This window comes from Rhinoraja longicauda, chromosome 24, assembly GCF_053455715.1.
Source record: "Rhinoraja longicauda isolate Sanriku21f chromosome 24, sRhiLon1.1, whole genome shotgun sequence".
NCBI lineage: Eukaryota > Metazoa > Chordata > Chondrichthyes > Rajiformes > Arhynchobatidae > Rhinoraja > Rhinoraja longicauda.
Window position 1 is genome coordinate 20,724,040 of NC_135976.1, and position 15,155 is coordinate 20,739,194.

The window sequence follows — 15,155 nt, forward strand, 5'->3', positions numbered from 1 at the left end:
GGAACATTTTCGATAGACACTGGGATTTCTGTTTCAAGATCGTTGACCTTTTTCATCACTTCGGCAATTTGGGCGCATACTCTGATTACCGTAACGTGTTCCTTTCAGATAGAATGATTCTACAGGGGATGCCATCGACACTGCTCTTCACACTGCACTGACCCACCTTGAACACCAGGGGAGCTATGTGAGGATGCTCTTCCTCGACTTCAGCTCTGCCTTTAACACGGTCATCCCGAGCAGACTGGTCACCAAACTTTCCGACCTTGGATTTTCCCAAACCATCTGCCAATGGATCAAGGACTTCCTGACCAACCGCCCCCAGACCGTCAAAATAGGCCCTCACCTCTCCTCCACCATTACACTGAGCACCGGCTCACCACAGGGCTGTGTGTTGAGCCCCATCCTTTACTCCCTCTACACTCACGACTGCGCCCCCACCCATCCCACCAACACCATCATCAAGTTCGCGCATGACACGACTGTGGTTGGACTCATCTCAGAAGGAGATGAGACAGCCTATAGGGATGAAATCCAAAGGCTGGCAGCATGGTGTTCAGTGAACAATCTGGTCCTGAACTCCTCCAAAACAAAGGAACTTATAATTGACTTTAGAAAAACCAGTGGAGATTACGACCCACTCTACATCAATGGGATCTGTGTGGAAAGGGTACCAGCTTTCAGGTTCCTGGGTACGCACATCGCAGAGGATCTTACCTGGTCTACCAACACCATCACCACAGTAAAGAAGGCACAGCAGAGACTCCACTTCCTGAGGATCCTCAGGAAAACCAACCTGCAGGAGAAGCTCATGTTGTCCTTCTATCGCTGCTCCATTGAGAGTGTGCTGGCATACTGTATAACCACATGGTATGCCAGCTGCTCAGAAAAGGACAGGAAGGCCCTTCAGAGGGTCATCACGACGGCCCAGAAGATCATCGGCTGCTCACTGCCCTCCCTGGAGCACCTGTTCAGCCTACGCTGCCTCAGTAGAGCAGGCAAAATAATAAAAGATCCATCCCACCCCGGCCACCGTCTGTTTGTTCATCTGCCCTCTGGTCGACGTTTCAGGTCGATCAAATCCCGAACAAACAGACTTAAGAACAGTTTTTACCCCAGGGCCATACGAGAACTGAACACTACCTGTGCACTAGGCAACACCGTTAAAAAATCTTGTACTTAATATAATTGTATTTAATTGTATTTATGTATTTATTTGTTTTTGCATTTATTGCATATATGTTTGTACGCACCGTCAGGATTGGCTATTTTTTTAATTTCGTTGTACTCGTTGCAATGACAATAAATGAATATTATTATTATTATTATTATATTATTCAGATGGTCTGAAAGTGTTGAATAATCCTAAAGGAAAAACCGCCAAGAATCTTGCTTAGCTTGTTGGTAACAGGACTTTCAGCGATCGAGTTCGCTCCAAATATCAGACAAAGAGTTGCACCAAACTACATTTATCCCATTTTAATTCACTTTCCAATTAACTCCACACCCGCCACCGACCACCATACATTAAGAGAACGTTATAGAGGGAAATTATCCTAGAACGGCAAGTCTTTAGTTGTGAAAGTAACCCCGGACCACCCAGAGTAAACCAACGAGAACTGCAAAAATCAATATAGACAGTACCGAGGACAACGGGATATTTCACTGTATTTTTGAGATTACAGCTCTACGTATTAGGCTGTACTGTCGAGGTTAATATACGACTTTGCGAAGAAACATCGCTCTCGTGGTTTCTCCTCACAAACAATGTGGATCCATTATATTTATCTTCAAATTGTCCGTGGCATGGCCATAGAGTCTCACTCTGAACGGCAATGTTATTGAATGATTGAAAGTCTATGGCCATTGAGATTACCAATTACAGGGCTGAAATTCCAGTCTGCAAATGTACAATGTGGAAATAAAGTTTCCTGTGCGTGGATTCCTTTCAAGGTTATGGGGCTATCACGTGAACTTCAGAGGGCAATCCAGTGGCAAGCGTTTAATACTGCATGGTTAGTGGCCGTAACACATTGGTAGGTACTGCCAACATTGTACAGTTTGTTAAGGGCGCTGTTAGGTATCTTCTTTGATATCACCTATCTTTCATTTAAAGTAGAGCAATGAAACCAAAAATGTATATGAAGTCCTTTCAATAATTTTCACGCCATTATTTGAATCTTTCCCCTTAAAAACAAAATCCGATCCAGTATTCAATGGCGTCCCTTGCGCCTACTTACCCTACGTACGCGATACATCAACCGCATCATGTCCAGATATTAACATTATATCTCTCGCATTGTCATAATCCATACATGTATGCGTCTGGTTATCAAAAACACGGAGTAGTAATTTATGTCTGAGCCTCTGCCTACCTTTGCCAACTGAATCATGTTAGGATTTACAACGATCCTCTTTGCAAAGTATATTCTGCAAACGACTTGAAGGATCCTGGAAAATGTAATCTCTATATCAAAATAGCAGACGCATTACCAACTGGCCTCAGGATTTATAATATGTCCAATATTCACGATTTCACTGCGCTCATAACAGAGACTTTCTGCAGCAGTCCGATTCATCGATTCATATGCGAAATATGAATGCGTTCTGAAGTCGCCTGTCATTCTCTGTTTTGAACGCGATAGTCCGTCACGCGATTTCAGGCAATCCCACGTCCTTAGATCAAATTTGCGAACATTCGCTTAAGATGATTATTCACCGTCGTTCTCGCTTTCGACTCTTAATTGCTTTACGCAGAGAACTGGTTCTGTGCATCCTACAGACTATTGTACCCCACGTCGTGGGCACTATCATATTCCAAATGCACCCGACAACGTGTTTGATATTATACTGATCTCCGAGACAGAAGGAGAGAGAGGGGGAGAGAGAGGGAGAGAGAGGGGGAGAGAGAGGGAGAGAGAGAGAGAGTGAGATAGGAGAGAGAGAGAGAGAGAGAGAGAGAGAGAGAGAGAGAGAGAGAGACGAGAGAGAGAGAGAGAGGAGAGAGAGAGAGAGAGAGAGAGAGAGAGAGAGAGAGAGAGAGAGAGAGAAGAGGGAGGGAGGGAGGGAGACAGAGAGAGAGAGAGAGAGAGAGAGAGAGAGAGAGAGAGAGAGAGAGAGAGAGAGAGAGAGAGAGAGAGAGAGAGAGAGAGAGAGAGAGAGAGAGAGAGAGAGAGATGAGAAGAGAGAGAGAGAGAGAGAGAGAGAGATTTTATCTGTGTCCGTTTGTGTGTTTTCATAAACTGCTAAAATAATTCTTTGCTACCTTGTAAGCCTTAGCGCTATTTGTGGCTCCCTGTCCTGGTTACACAATCTCTTCAAATCACATATGTATTTGTTCGTTGGCTGCAATTAATTTCGTTCTCTATGGACTGTAATTGGGTCACGAAGGAGTATCCTTTTCCTATTCATTTGCATATATTTCAATAAATAAACAGAGTGCCGTTGACAGCAGGCCCTCCAACACAAGAAGGAAGGGTAAAATAGGGTCAAGCAACAATGGAGCCTGGTGTTTCAACAATGGACCAGAATCTGGGAACAAGAGAATGGACTAAAAGAGGAATGGAGAGGAATATCTTCTGGATTTCCCAATATATCTTTGCAAATTTTGACGGTCTGACTTTGAACCTGCGGATTGCTTATGCACTCATTACCATTAAACTAATTTATTATCCTCTGCTCGCCATTATTGCTGTTCCTGGTAAGTCTCTTTCCATCGTCACATTGTGTAGATCATATATAGCGGGGACAGCGGGGATCGGTGAGGATACTGGAAAGACATTCGTATTGAAAAACAATATATATGTATATTATATGTATATATATATATATATATTGTTTTTCAATACGAAAGGCTTTCCAGTATCCTCACCGATCCCCGCTGTCCTGGTGCTCTCGGCATTTCACTTACTTCGGGTATAAATTTCGGAAACTACTGCTGATTTTATTCAGTCATTAGGAAGTCACACACTCCTAAACGTTATTGTGTCTACCTCTAGTAATTCTTAATTTCTATCAATCAGAAATCGATACCAACAGTTTACTGCAATAACGTTTCTCAATTGCAGAATTGCGAGATTGCCTCCAATCCACAAACTGCAGTTCCTTTTTTCCAGCTCCATCGACCTCTGGAAACGATCGTTGACTCAGATTGATCCTTGGCTGTTTTCTTCACACACACACTCTCTCTCTCTCTCTCCCTCTCTCGCTCTCTCTTTCATACACATACACACACAAACACACACATACACACGCACGCGCGCGCGCGCACATGCGCACACGCGCACACACGCACACACGCACGCACGCACACGCAGAAATACACATATGTTATTACTTATCTGAGCTTCGGGAAAAAAATGGCCACATCATCTGGATTCTTCCATGCTATTTTTCCAAAATCTTTTGCTCTGCAAATTATGCCATGCTAAAAGGATGAAGCTATATACACTTGGAAATAGCTGATGGTTCAGAACTCCCCATGAAATATGAATAAATTATAATCCAGCAAATAATTAATGAAAAGCATGCCCTACACTCAAACAAGAATAACATATTTTATCCATTTTCCTATTGTTCACATTCTGCTCCGCAAATGCTATGCCTTATGAGCGCCCAACCTGACTCCGGGTGCTGTCTGTGCGGAGTTTACACGTTCTCCCCGTGATCTGCGTGGGTTTTCTCCGAGATTTTCGGTTTCCTCCAACACTCCGAAGACGTACATGTTTGGAGGTTAATTGGTTTGGTATAAATGAAATTTGTCCTTAGGGTGTGTCGGATGGTATTAACATGCGGAGATCGCTGGTCGGTGCGGACTCGGTGGGTTGAAGGGCCTGTAACCACGCCGTATCACTAAACTAAACTACTATCTTTGCCAAATGTTTTCTACTACGAAATTGACGTAGTTTAGACTCGGACAGACGTTCGTAAATATAATGGCTGTTCCCTAACTGTGCCGCTGTGTTTAAAACTAACTCGTTAATTACTAGACCAAAAGGGAGGAATTTGGAAATATGAAATAAATCTGGAAATGCTGATTTGGTCGACGGGTTAGGCAGAGGGAAGACAGAGGGATGGTTATTCGGAGAGATTGATAGGTCTCCATCTGAATTAAATATGACATCTAAAAAGACATTGGGCCAGTGATAGAGGAGAGCAGAAAGCGAAGTTCCGTAAAAACGAATTGACTAAACGATATAGTAACGATGATGGAAGGCCAAACCCAAATGGCAAGGGAATGTATGAAACCAAAAGGTGAGTTTAGAAGTTTAGAAGTAATATATGTTGGAACAGAAAAATAACTTGTGTTAAGTTGTTTAGTTCTGAAAGTTATTACATACTATTTCAATGGTGAGGTATTATTCCTCGAAGTAATGGTGAATTTGGTTAGAACGGTGTTGGTAGCCGTGGACGGAAGTCAGCGTGTGACCGAAACTACGGCCGCGTGGTAAATGAGATTCAGTATCATGTTTATGTTCATAACAGAGGTGTTCACGAAACTATAACCTAACCTTCGCTTTCCCCCTCTACTTAAACGGAGATGCAATATCCCGTAATGGATATTCAGCTTTAATTTGTAAATAACAGCTGATATTAATATTCCTTCTCAAATGTCTTGTTGACCATCGATGATCCATTTTAGTACCATAATACCTGGCATCTTTCCATCACCACCTAGGAGACTGTTAACCTGCGCCCAATTTAAGATTGTATTAGTTCGTTTAATTTTGCTCTGCGCCTACTGCGTACATTCTGTCTGCACATTGCAATAAACTGCACCTTCCTGAGTTTGTGATTTCACCAATTAAGTCCTGATTTCACGGTGTATGTTGCTCTCCATGTCCGGTTCGTCAGCGTTTCTGAGCATTTCTGCTTACTGTCCATCCATTCATCGTGTCAAATGATGTCCTGAACACCTGGCTTGCTGTCCGTTACGGCATTACTGAATATACTATGTGTCAGAGTATCTGTGCTCCTTGCGACACATCGGAAACATTTCCACTTTGTTCAATGAACTGACGCACGTTTGTTTTGCTGTCTGTCTTTTAGCCAGTCTCCAAAATGACTTATCTTTTAATTAAAAGCACCTCCGCCCGTCTATTAAAATGCGTTTATCAGATATATGAGGAAATCGTTGAATTTAGGAATGAGATATCTACTAGAGGCAGCAAAACCGTGCTTTAAAATTGCTGTAAAGCAGATTCCTATTGTTTTCAATATTCAAATTGCGGTCAGGAAGCACCAGATTGGGAGGACTATTAAAGGTAGCTGATGATATACAATTCTTTATTAATTTCAGTCAAGAAATCTGGATGATTGCTCGTTTATTATATAGTGGGCGTAGTGCATTATAAGGAGTCAGCCCAGGTTTCCGCTCTAATCATTATCCAGTAACTATTGGTTAATATGAGGGAAGAATAATAATTTCCAGCTCCTATTCATTATCTCTAATCGTGGATCTGGATTTACTGAAACGGACCAGGGATATCAGCTTCCAAAAAATATATAGCTGAGACAGTGACCTTTATTGGCGTCAACATTTACAACATTAACAATCTTCATCTCTACACAAACATAACGTGCCACAATATTGAATGGAACGGAATCGAGTAAAGTTTCGCTCTGACATGCAACGAGCTGGAACTGACCAAGAGTTTACGCAAAGGAGCGGGTTCTACAAAATACGATCAAGGATTTCAATTGAGATCAATTATGCTCCGAAAGTGTTAAAGTTTAATATTTGCTGATGTTGCAAACCGTGCTGGGGCAGAAGGGGGATGTCTGCGATTTTGAAACTGTGTGATAAGATAACGTTAAGAATGATTGTCTAAACATTTCCTAGGTACGGAACAGCTCAATAGACCACTAACAGAAAAATGTTTGTTATAGCGCGTGCTTTATAGATGGAAGGATAGAGGTAACCCGACAAAGATGTTAAAACTAGCCAGATAAAACTTGTTAGCAACCAACTGGCACTCTCAAGAGGCAAGAGTGTTTTATTGTCATGTGTTCCAGATAGAACAATGAAATTCGTACTTGCAGCAGCACAACGGAATATGTAAGCAGAGTACACTGTAAACAATATAATAAACGAGAGAGAGAAAAAAGTTCAGACTTTACCTAACTTTGGCCACAATACCGGGAAATTCGAACTTTTGGCGAGGGTGCCGATTTAATTTATTGCAATGGGCCAAGTCATCCGGAAATATTAAAATGAACTAACGAACTCGATTCAGTTCAGGTTAGTTTGTTGGCACGTATACCGAGATACAGTGAAAAGGTTTTATTGCGGACGAGGATTGTTCCCCTTGTAGTAAAGAACTAGAAGGAGTAACTCAGCGGATCTTCAGAAATGTTGCCTGGCCCGTGAATTATCCTAGCACTTTGGGGATTTTTTAAGCATGTGGAAAGTGCTGGGTAAAAGGAAGGTTTAAACAAATCTATACGATCCTCTTAAAGGGATGAGATAAATAGGATGTGGGGAAAGAACTATGGAATGGGCCATTTAATAGGTTCAAACTGAAGGGGATGAATAGCCTCTTCTGCTGCATCATTCTATCATCATTGCCATTCTACAAAATCCCTAAGATTCTCGGGAAATGCGCGAATCTGATATATACATTTACTAATCTCTTTAGTATCTAAGTGGAATTGCTAACTTTCCTCTTCGTTTAATATGCAATTCTCCTGTTTATTTCCCGTGCACGCAGTTAACTTGGTGACGATTGTAATACTATCCCGGGGAAAGAGCGGTCTCTCCAAGTGTGTCACTCGCTACCTCGTGGCTATGGCAGCAGCAGATCTACTCGTCGTTGTCTTCGACGTGATTTTGAGGCAGATTCCAATTGCTTATCGGGATCATTTCACTTTCGTGCGATCTATCCCGGTATGCGATATTCACGCCATTCTGCTTTATACAGCCACAGATTGCTCCGTTTGGTTCACCGTCATGTTCACCTTTGATCGATTTGTGGCCATTTGTTGCCAGAAACTGAAAAATAAATATTGCCAGGAGAGAACAGCGGCTCTGGTTCTCAGAACAGTGACTGTACTGAGCTTCTTGAAGAACATCACCTGGCATTTTATGCTCACATCCGAATATTCTCTTGCGTATGCTGTTTGGTTTTGTATGCCAAGAGCCCGCCTCGTGAAATCACCGGTCTGGGCAGGAATCGAACTCCTTCACTACCTTTTCACCCCTATCATCCCATTTGCTCTGGTTCTGCTTCTCAATGCTTTAACCATCAGGTACGTTTTAGTGGCCAGCCGATCCCGCAAGAGACTTCGGGCACCCAATCATGGGGAAAGTGCGAGAGACCCAGAGATGGAGAACCGTCGGAAATCCCTCATTTTACTGCTGGTTATCTCGGGAAATTTTATCCTGTTCTGGGCTCTATTCACGGTGTATCACGTGTGGAACCGACTGCGATTTTTGGGGCTGGTTGTTGCAATTCCACCAGCAGCTATGCGACAACTCTGCTTCATGCTGCAGCTCCTGAGCTGCTGCACCAACACAGCTCTTTACGTCGTGACCCAGGCTAAATTTAGGGAACAACTAAGAGATGTGATGTCATTTCCACGGATTTTAACTATAAAATGCTTTCAGTCCTAAGATCAAATGCACAATATGCGGTGGTGTCCCACTTGTCTCGCCTTGCTGTTTCTTTCTCCCATAAATTGTGTTCATCCTAAGCGTGTTCTGCACCGTGGCAAAAGGGAGTACTGGTGTCCTCGGATGCCACGATTTCCTTCACCTGTTCCACTGAAGTTTCACACGTTCCTCGTGCTCACCCCCCAACACACAAACAAACACACACACACACACACACACACACACACACACACACACACACACACACACCTGTGTGTGTTCACCAGTTTAACATCTTCATTACGTCTTACTGAGGACGCATGTATCTATTAAGGTACTAGTAGCATGTGGCGTCACCGGCTGAACTCCCACAGTTTGCCGCATTCAGGGCCTCTGCTGTTTAAATCCCATCTCAGATATATCTATCTACACAGTATCCAAATAATAGCCACAATGCCATGCAACATGGAAACAGACCAATTCGGCCCACCAACCATATGCCGTCCAGCAAATAATTTTCTATATTACTACCATCAATTTATCAACAATTGGTTGATAGCCTTCCTTACTTTGGTGATTCAAATATTATTCCACATATCTGGTCATTCTTGTGCGAGTTTCTGCCTCCCCTTCCCGCTCAGGCTATGTTTTCCAAAATTCAATAGCCACAAACGTCACATTGTTCTTCCTCGTATAGACACTAAATATTTTACTGTTTACGCTCAAGCTATTCCTTTCAGATTTAGATACCTCTGCTGTGGAAAATAATATTATACCACTCAGACTATCAATGCTAGAATTGTGCATATTAAATTAGGTATCAACTTCAACACCTTTCGCTGCTCCGAAAATAAAACCAATCTATGCAGTCCCTCCTCTTAAATTAATACATTTCATTTTTCCTTTTCTTTCCTTATCTAACATCCTTCCTGTCCTTGTTACCTCAATTCTTTGTTATTTACTCCACCCATCTGCAAATCACCTCCCTCCATCATCTGTATCCATCTATCATCTCTGCAGGCTTTGGCATTACCCACCTCATTCCCCCGCTTTCTCCGCCATATTCCAATCAGTATTAGGAAATATCCCGACCCGAGACAATGTCTGTCTATTTCCCTTCATAGATGCTGCCTGACCCACCCTGTAGTATCTCGCTTTTGTTTAAGATTCCTGCATCTACAGTTAGTCATACCTCGCATATATATACAGTTATGAATATCTGAAGATAACAACGCAAGTCTATCCCATGCATTTGCCCAAGCAGAGTGTAGAAAACACCCACGGAAATCAGTAGTGCGAGCTCACTGACCCAATACGCTGTGGAAAATACAGAACACAGCAAACAAAATCGATATCTTGACCACGGGCAGACGTGGAAACACACGCAGTGTCCCTCAACACAAGCACTGAATGCACAATAATACTTACACACACATTCACAGACAAGGCGCTCGCGTACGGATATATTTCCAAAAATACGCACACGTACATGCAAAAAAATGTTATGACATAAAACAGTCACCAATCTACGTGGGTGCAATTCAATGCAAGCGTAAACCGACAGGCGTCCGGGTTTACATGCAAGCACACACGCAAACTTACATAATGACGAAAAGGTTAAAAAAACAGAAGTGGGTGAAGTACTAACACGTCGATACTCACGTCAGACACATACATATCCATAAAGATAAGCAGACACACATATGTATGCACGCACACAAGCATATGGGTTGGACAACACAAGATCAGACAACGAAACAAATAGCACGAACAAATACAGATATGGTATCCGTACCCGAGTGCGCACAAAATCACATATAGGCACGCACAGAGACAGGCACCATGTGCGCACACACGCAAACGAAGGTGGACACAATATAACAACGTTTTCATTCACGCACATGACTCAGTGCAAACACAAATATGGATTTAAACAAATGTATCACTGAGGTAGGTTTACAAATATGTGTAAACACTTTGTCCAAATTAATTCGCACAAACAGAAACACACGTATGCTCAGACAGAATCACCCGTACGCACGCATGTGCACGACACGGCCTGATGTTGGATGATACACATAAAGCTGTACACATGGCACGCAAAGACGTGAACTCAAGCTCACGCATGCAGCTGCAGTCCCCTCTCTCTCTCTCTCTCTCTCTCTCTCTCTCTCTCTCTCTCTCTCTCTCTCTCTCTCTCTCTCTCTCTCTCTCTCTCTCTCTCTCTCTCTCTATCTATCTATCTATCTCTATCTCTCTCTCACAGACACACACACACACACGCACACACGAACACACACACTTCCGCGCACACTCACGTACACACAGATATCGAGCAAACAACTGCAGGCACCACGCACAGAAGCACTCAAATACATCCATAGCACAGGCCTGCCCCTTGTTCTCGCCACCATCGTTATCCACATAGCTAAACGTGTTGAATTTCGATCGTTCCAGGTTCTAATGCGAGATCCTCCATCCGAAACGCTAACTCCGTTTTACTCTCTATATATGTTCTTTATCCTGCTTCATATTTCCACCATTTTCAGTTTGGATCATACAAAAACTGTTCTGCGTATTACTGCTCGCGGACCCACACACACTCACACACTGGCGCACACACAGCCTACATACTCACACATACACTTACACCCGAGCTGGCGTGCGTAAATGAACTTGCCAATGTGGCCAGACGTTCTATCGCCTTCACCGATTCTATTCTCACGACATCCACGGACCTGTACAGGTCGAGACGTATTCCAGCACACATGGTTATGCAATCGCTAGAAACGCGAGGGAAGCCATATGAACGAGAACTTTAAATTTGAAAAGAGAACGGGAGGGGAGACGTGAGCTGGACACAAAATGAGTCAGGCAGAAAACGATAACAGATTCACGAATGGAGACAACGCGCAATCTACGCAGGTCCTCTCACTTACTCCCTTTCTTTTAAGTATATCTCCGAGCTCTTATCACCTATGAAGGATCCTGGAAAAATGTAATCTCTATATCAAGAGATATCAAAAGAAAGAGGCAATTCGACGTTGGACCACTGGAAAATGATGCAGGAGAAGTGATAATGTGGAACAAGGAAATTGCAGAGGAGTTGGATAACTTTTTTTGCATCAGCCTTCACGGTGGAAGACACCAGTAATGTGCCTGAAATTCACGAGTCAGCGGGTGAAAGTTGGTGGAGAAAGTGCGTGGGAAATTGAAAGGGCTGAAGATGGATAGGTCAGCTGGACCGGATGGACTGCATCCTAGTGTTTTGAAAGAGGTGGCTTTAGAGATTGTGGAGGCAATAATAGAGATATTTCAAGAATCACTAGAGTCAGGAGTGGTTCCAGACGATTGGGAAATTGTCAATATTACCCCGCTGTTCAATAAGGGAGAAAAGCAGAATAGTGAGAATTATAGGTCGGCTAGTCTGACTTCGGTGGTTGGTAAGATTTTAGAGTACATTGTAAAGGATGAGGTTACGGAGTACTTCGTAAATTCATGATAAAATAGGCCGAAGTCAGCATAGTTTTGTGAAGGGCAGATCTTGCTTGACGAATCTGCTGGAATTCTTTAAGAAATAAATCAGAGGACAGACAAAGGAGTGTCAGTGGATGTTGTTTACCTAGAGTTTCAGAAAGCCACACGCGAGGCTACTAAGGAAGATGAGAGCCCATGGTATCATAGCGCAGATACTAGCATGGATAGCAGGTTGGCTGAATAACAGAAGGGAAAGAGTGGTAATAAAGGGGGCATTTTCTGGTTGGCTGCAAGTGACTAGCGGAGTTCCACAGGGGGTCGGTGCTGGGGCCGCTACTCCACGTTGTATATTAACGATTTAAATGAGGGGATTGAAGGCTTTCTGGCCAAATTTGTGGAAGATACGGAAATGGGTGGAGGGGCAGGTAATGCAGCAAAAGCAGGGACTGTGCAGAAGGACTTGGATAGATTGGGAAAGTGTAATCTACCCAGTCCATTTTCATGGTTCATTGCATCAGGAACTCTGAGAAGTTCCTGCCACCATGGCCATTCTCTTTTCTCCCTTCTACCTTCGGTGAAGATTAAGAAGCTTTTAAAGGATCGGACGATCAGAATTAAGACAACCCACCCCACTACTATAACACTCCTGAACTAATCATCGTTTCACACGCTTTCCGGGGTGCTGCCGCGTATTTTTAACTCTCTGCTATTTTGTTATTCTGTATTATGCTTGTGTATTGTTTGCACTACTTCAGGTTACACCACAATCTTTGCAAATTCTGCTGTTTTGAGTTCATCGTTTTGCTACATCTATCGTTATCATTATACTGTGCACTCTATTGGCTTTGCGCGAGCAAGGAGTTTCATTGCACACTGACTTACATACCAGTTAACTAATCTGAACCTCCAGACTAACGGAGTCAGCGGCATTTGTGATTTGGAAAATCTCTCTGGAATGACCAATTCTCTTCTTTACATTGCTATTGGAATTGTGAGGAACATGCCCACTGTGTCACTGGTGAGAAGGGATTCAAACTGTGATTCTAAAATTAGTCCTCGGCCTCTAGGGGGAGATGGTTCAGCAGGACATCCAGCCCGTTCATTGAATTGCAACAGTTAGGAGACATTTCTAAACAATTGATCACATTTGCATTACGATTCCTCACGAAGATCGTCCATTTCTGACAATGAGGGGTTTGAATTATGACCTAATCCTTTCGCAGCGGAGATGTCGTTTGCCCCAAATTTAATGTAGAATTTCATGAGCACATTTGCCATTAGCTAGTTGTTTTTATCAAAAGTGTTACCATTTCATTTTTGGTCCTTTCGATTCCCACCCTGTCAAACGTTTACGGCCTTTCCCATCTTGAATACGACTAGGAGGAACATTTTCGATAGACACTGGGATTTCTGTTTCAAGATCGTTGACCTTTTTCATCACTTCGGCAGTTTGGGCGCATACTCTGATTACCGTAACGTGTTCCTTTCAGATAGAATGATTCAGATGGTCTGAGAGAGAGAGAGAGAGAGAGAGAGAGAGAGAGAGAGAGAGAGAGAGAGAGAGAGAGAGAGAGAGAGAGAGAGAGAGAGAGAGAGAGAGAGAGAGAGAGAGAGAGAGAGAGAGAGAGAGAGAGAGAGAGAGAGAGAGAGAGAGAGAGAGAGAGAGGTTGTGTTGCTCTCTGCTCCGGTGGCTGAGAGGAGTGAAGCAACCTTTGAAGATTGTGTCGAAGGAAGAGGGACAGAGGCAGTGGGAGTTCGAAGTTTGACTGAACGTTGGACTTCGGAAACTTTCCTTTGTCGAAGGATTTCTCCATTCAGTGAGGAACTCCAGCGCTTGTCTACAGTGCTGTGGGAGCGGCAGTGGCTGGCGGATTGCCAATCGTACCTGGAGACTGGGAGTTGGGAAGATGTGGTGTTTGTGTCGATTCTAGCTCCACAATCCAGCTTCCATACCATTGTGCTCGGACTGGGACTTCGGGTTCAACAAAGAGAACGTACTTTTCAAAATCTGGCAGATTCCGGAGGGGCTCGAAAGGCCTCAGAAAGCTCCAAAAGCTGCACTCGGCAGTGAGGATAGGCGTGGGCGTGTTCCGTTGCTCGACTGGAGAGAACTGCTTCTGCTGCTCTTTAGACTGAGACTGACTCTGAGATTCTTGAGTGAAGACTGCTGTTGTTTCGGGTGTTGTTCTGTACCCCTGTCAGGATGGCGAATGCTCGGACTCGGGCACGGAACTACGCAGCTGTGGCTTCGGCTGCGGCTCCGGAGCCACTCGAGGAGGAGCCCTATGTCAACATGGGGGGGCTCGAGTACGGGATCACGTTCCAAACCGGGGACCGGTGGTCCAAGGAGGAATTAGCGGAGAGTCTGTTTGATCTCTTCCAGAAGGACGAGATTGCCTCTGCTGAGGTTGGATGGGGGTAAATGTCAGTTCATCCTAAAGGAACAGCGGGATGTGGCCCTAGCTTTGCAGAATGGGCTTAGAGTGGGGGGGACCTTTGTACCGGTGGAACCATGGATGTCCACCGTGCGTCCGGTTCTCCTGCGCAACGTTCCCACTTTCATCCGGGATGCGCTCCTTAGCCCACACCTGGCAGAGATTGGGGAGGTGTGGTCCAGGCTGACTAGGCTTAAGCAGTCCTGGAGCAGCAGCACTCGTCTCCTAAGGAGCTATACTTTTAAGAGGCGGGTGTACATGGAAGTAGGATTGGGGTTGGGCGCGGAGGGAAGCTCTGTCGTCAAGAATGCGGGGCTCCAATACCGCGTGTATTGGAGTTGGGGGGGAGCACGGTGTCATGCGTGTAAAGAGTTCGGGCACTTCCGCAGGGATTGTCCCAATGGCCGGGGTGCTGCGAGAAATCCCAATGCTGCAGCCCAGGAAAACACTGCTGGCCCACCCAGGGCTGACGGTTCCACCTCGGTGACCCGGGGAGACACTGCTGGCCCACCCGGGGCTGCCGGTTCCACCTTGGCGGCCCAGGGCAGCACTGCCACCCCGGCCCCCATGTCCTGCACCTGCGGCGGAGCTTGGTGGAGAGGTGCAGGGGGAGGGCGGGGAGGAGGGGGGGGGATGGCAGGTGCAGAGGGGGA

General features: G+C 44.5%; 1 protein-coding gene across 1 annotated transcript; it reads left to right on the forward strand.

Annotated features, from left to right (window-relative positions):
- Positions 1-3,498: 3,498 nt before the first annotated feature.
- LOC144605215 (putative G-protein coupled receptor 139) lies at positions 3,499-8,611 on the forward strand. Its single transcript, XM_078420314.1, has 2 exons — positions 3,499-3,700; positions 7,710-8,611. The coding sequence occupies exons 1-2, from the start codon at positions 3,499-3,501 to the stop codon at positions 8,609-8,611; spliced, it is 1,104 nt and encodes a 367-aa protein (XP_078276440.1).
- The last annotated feature ends 6,544 nt before the right edge of the window (positions 8,612-15,155 follow it).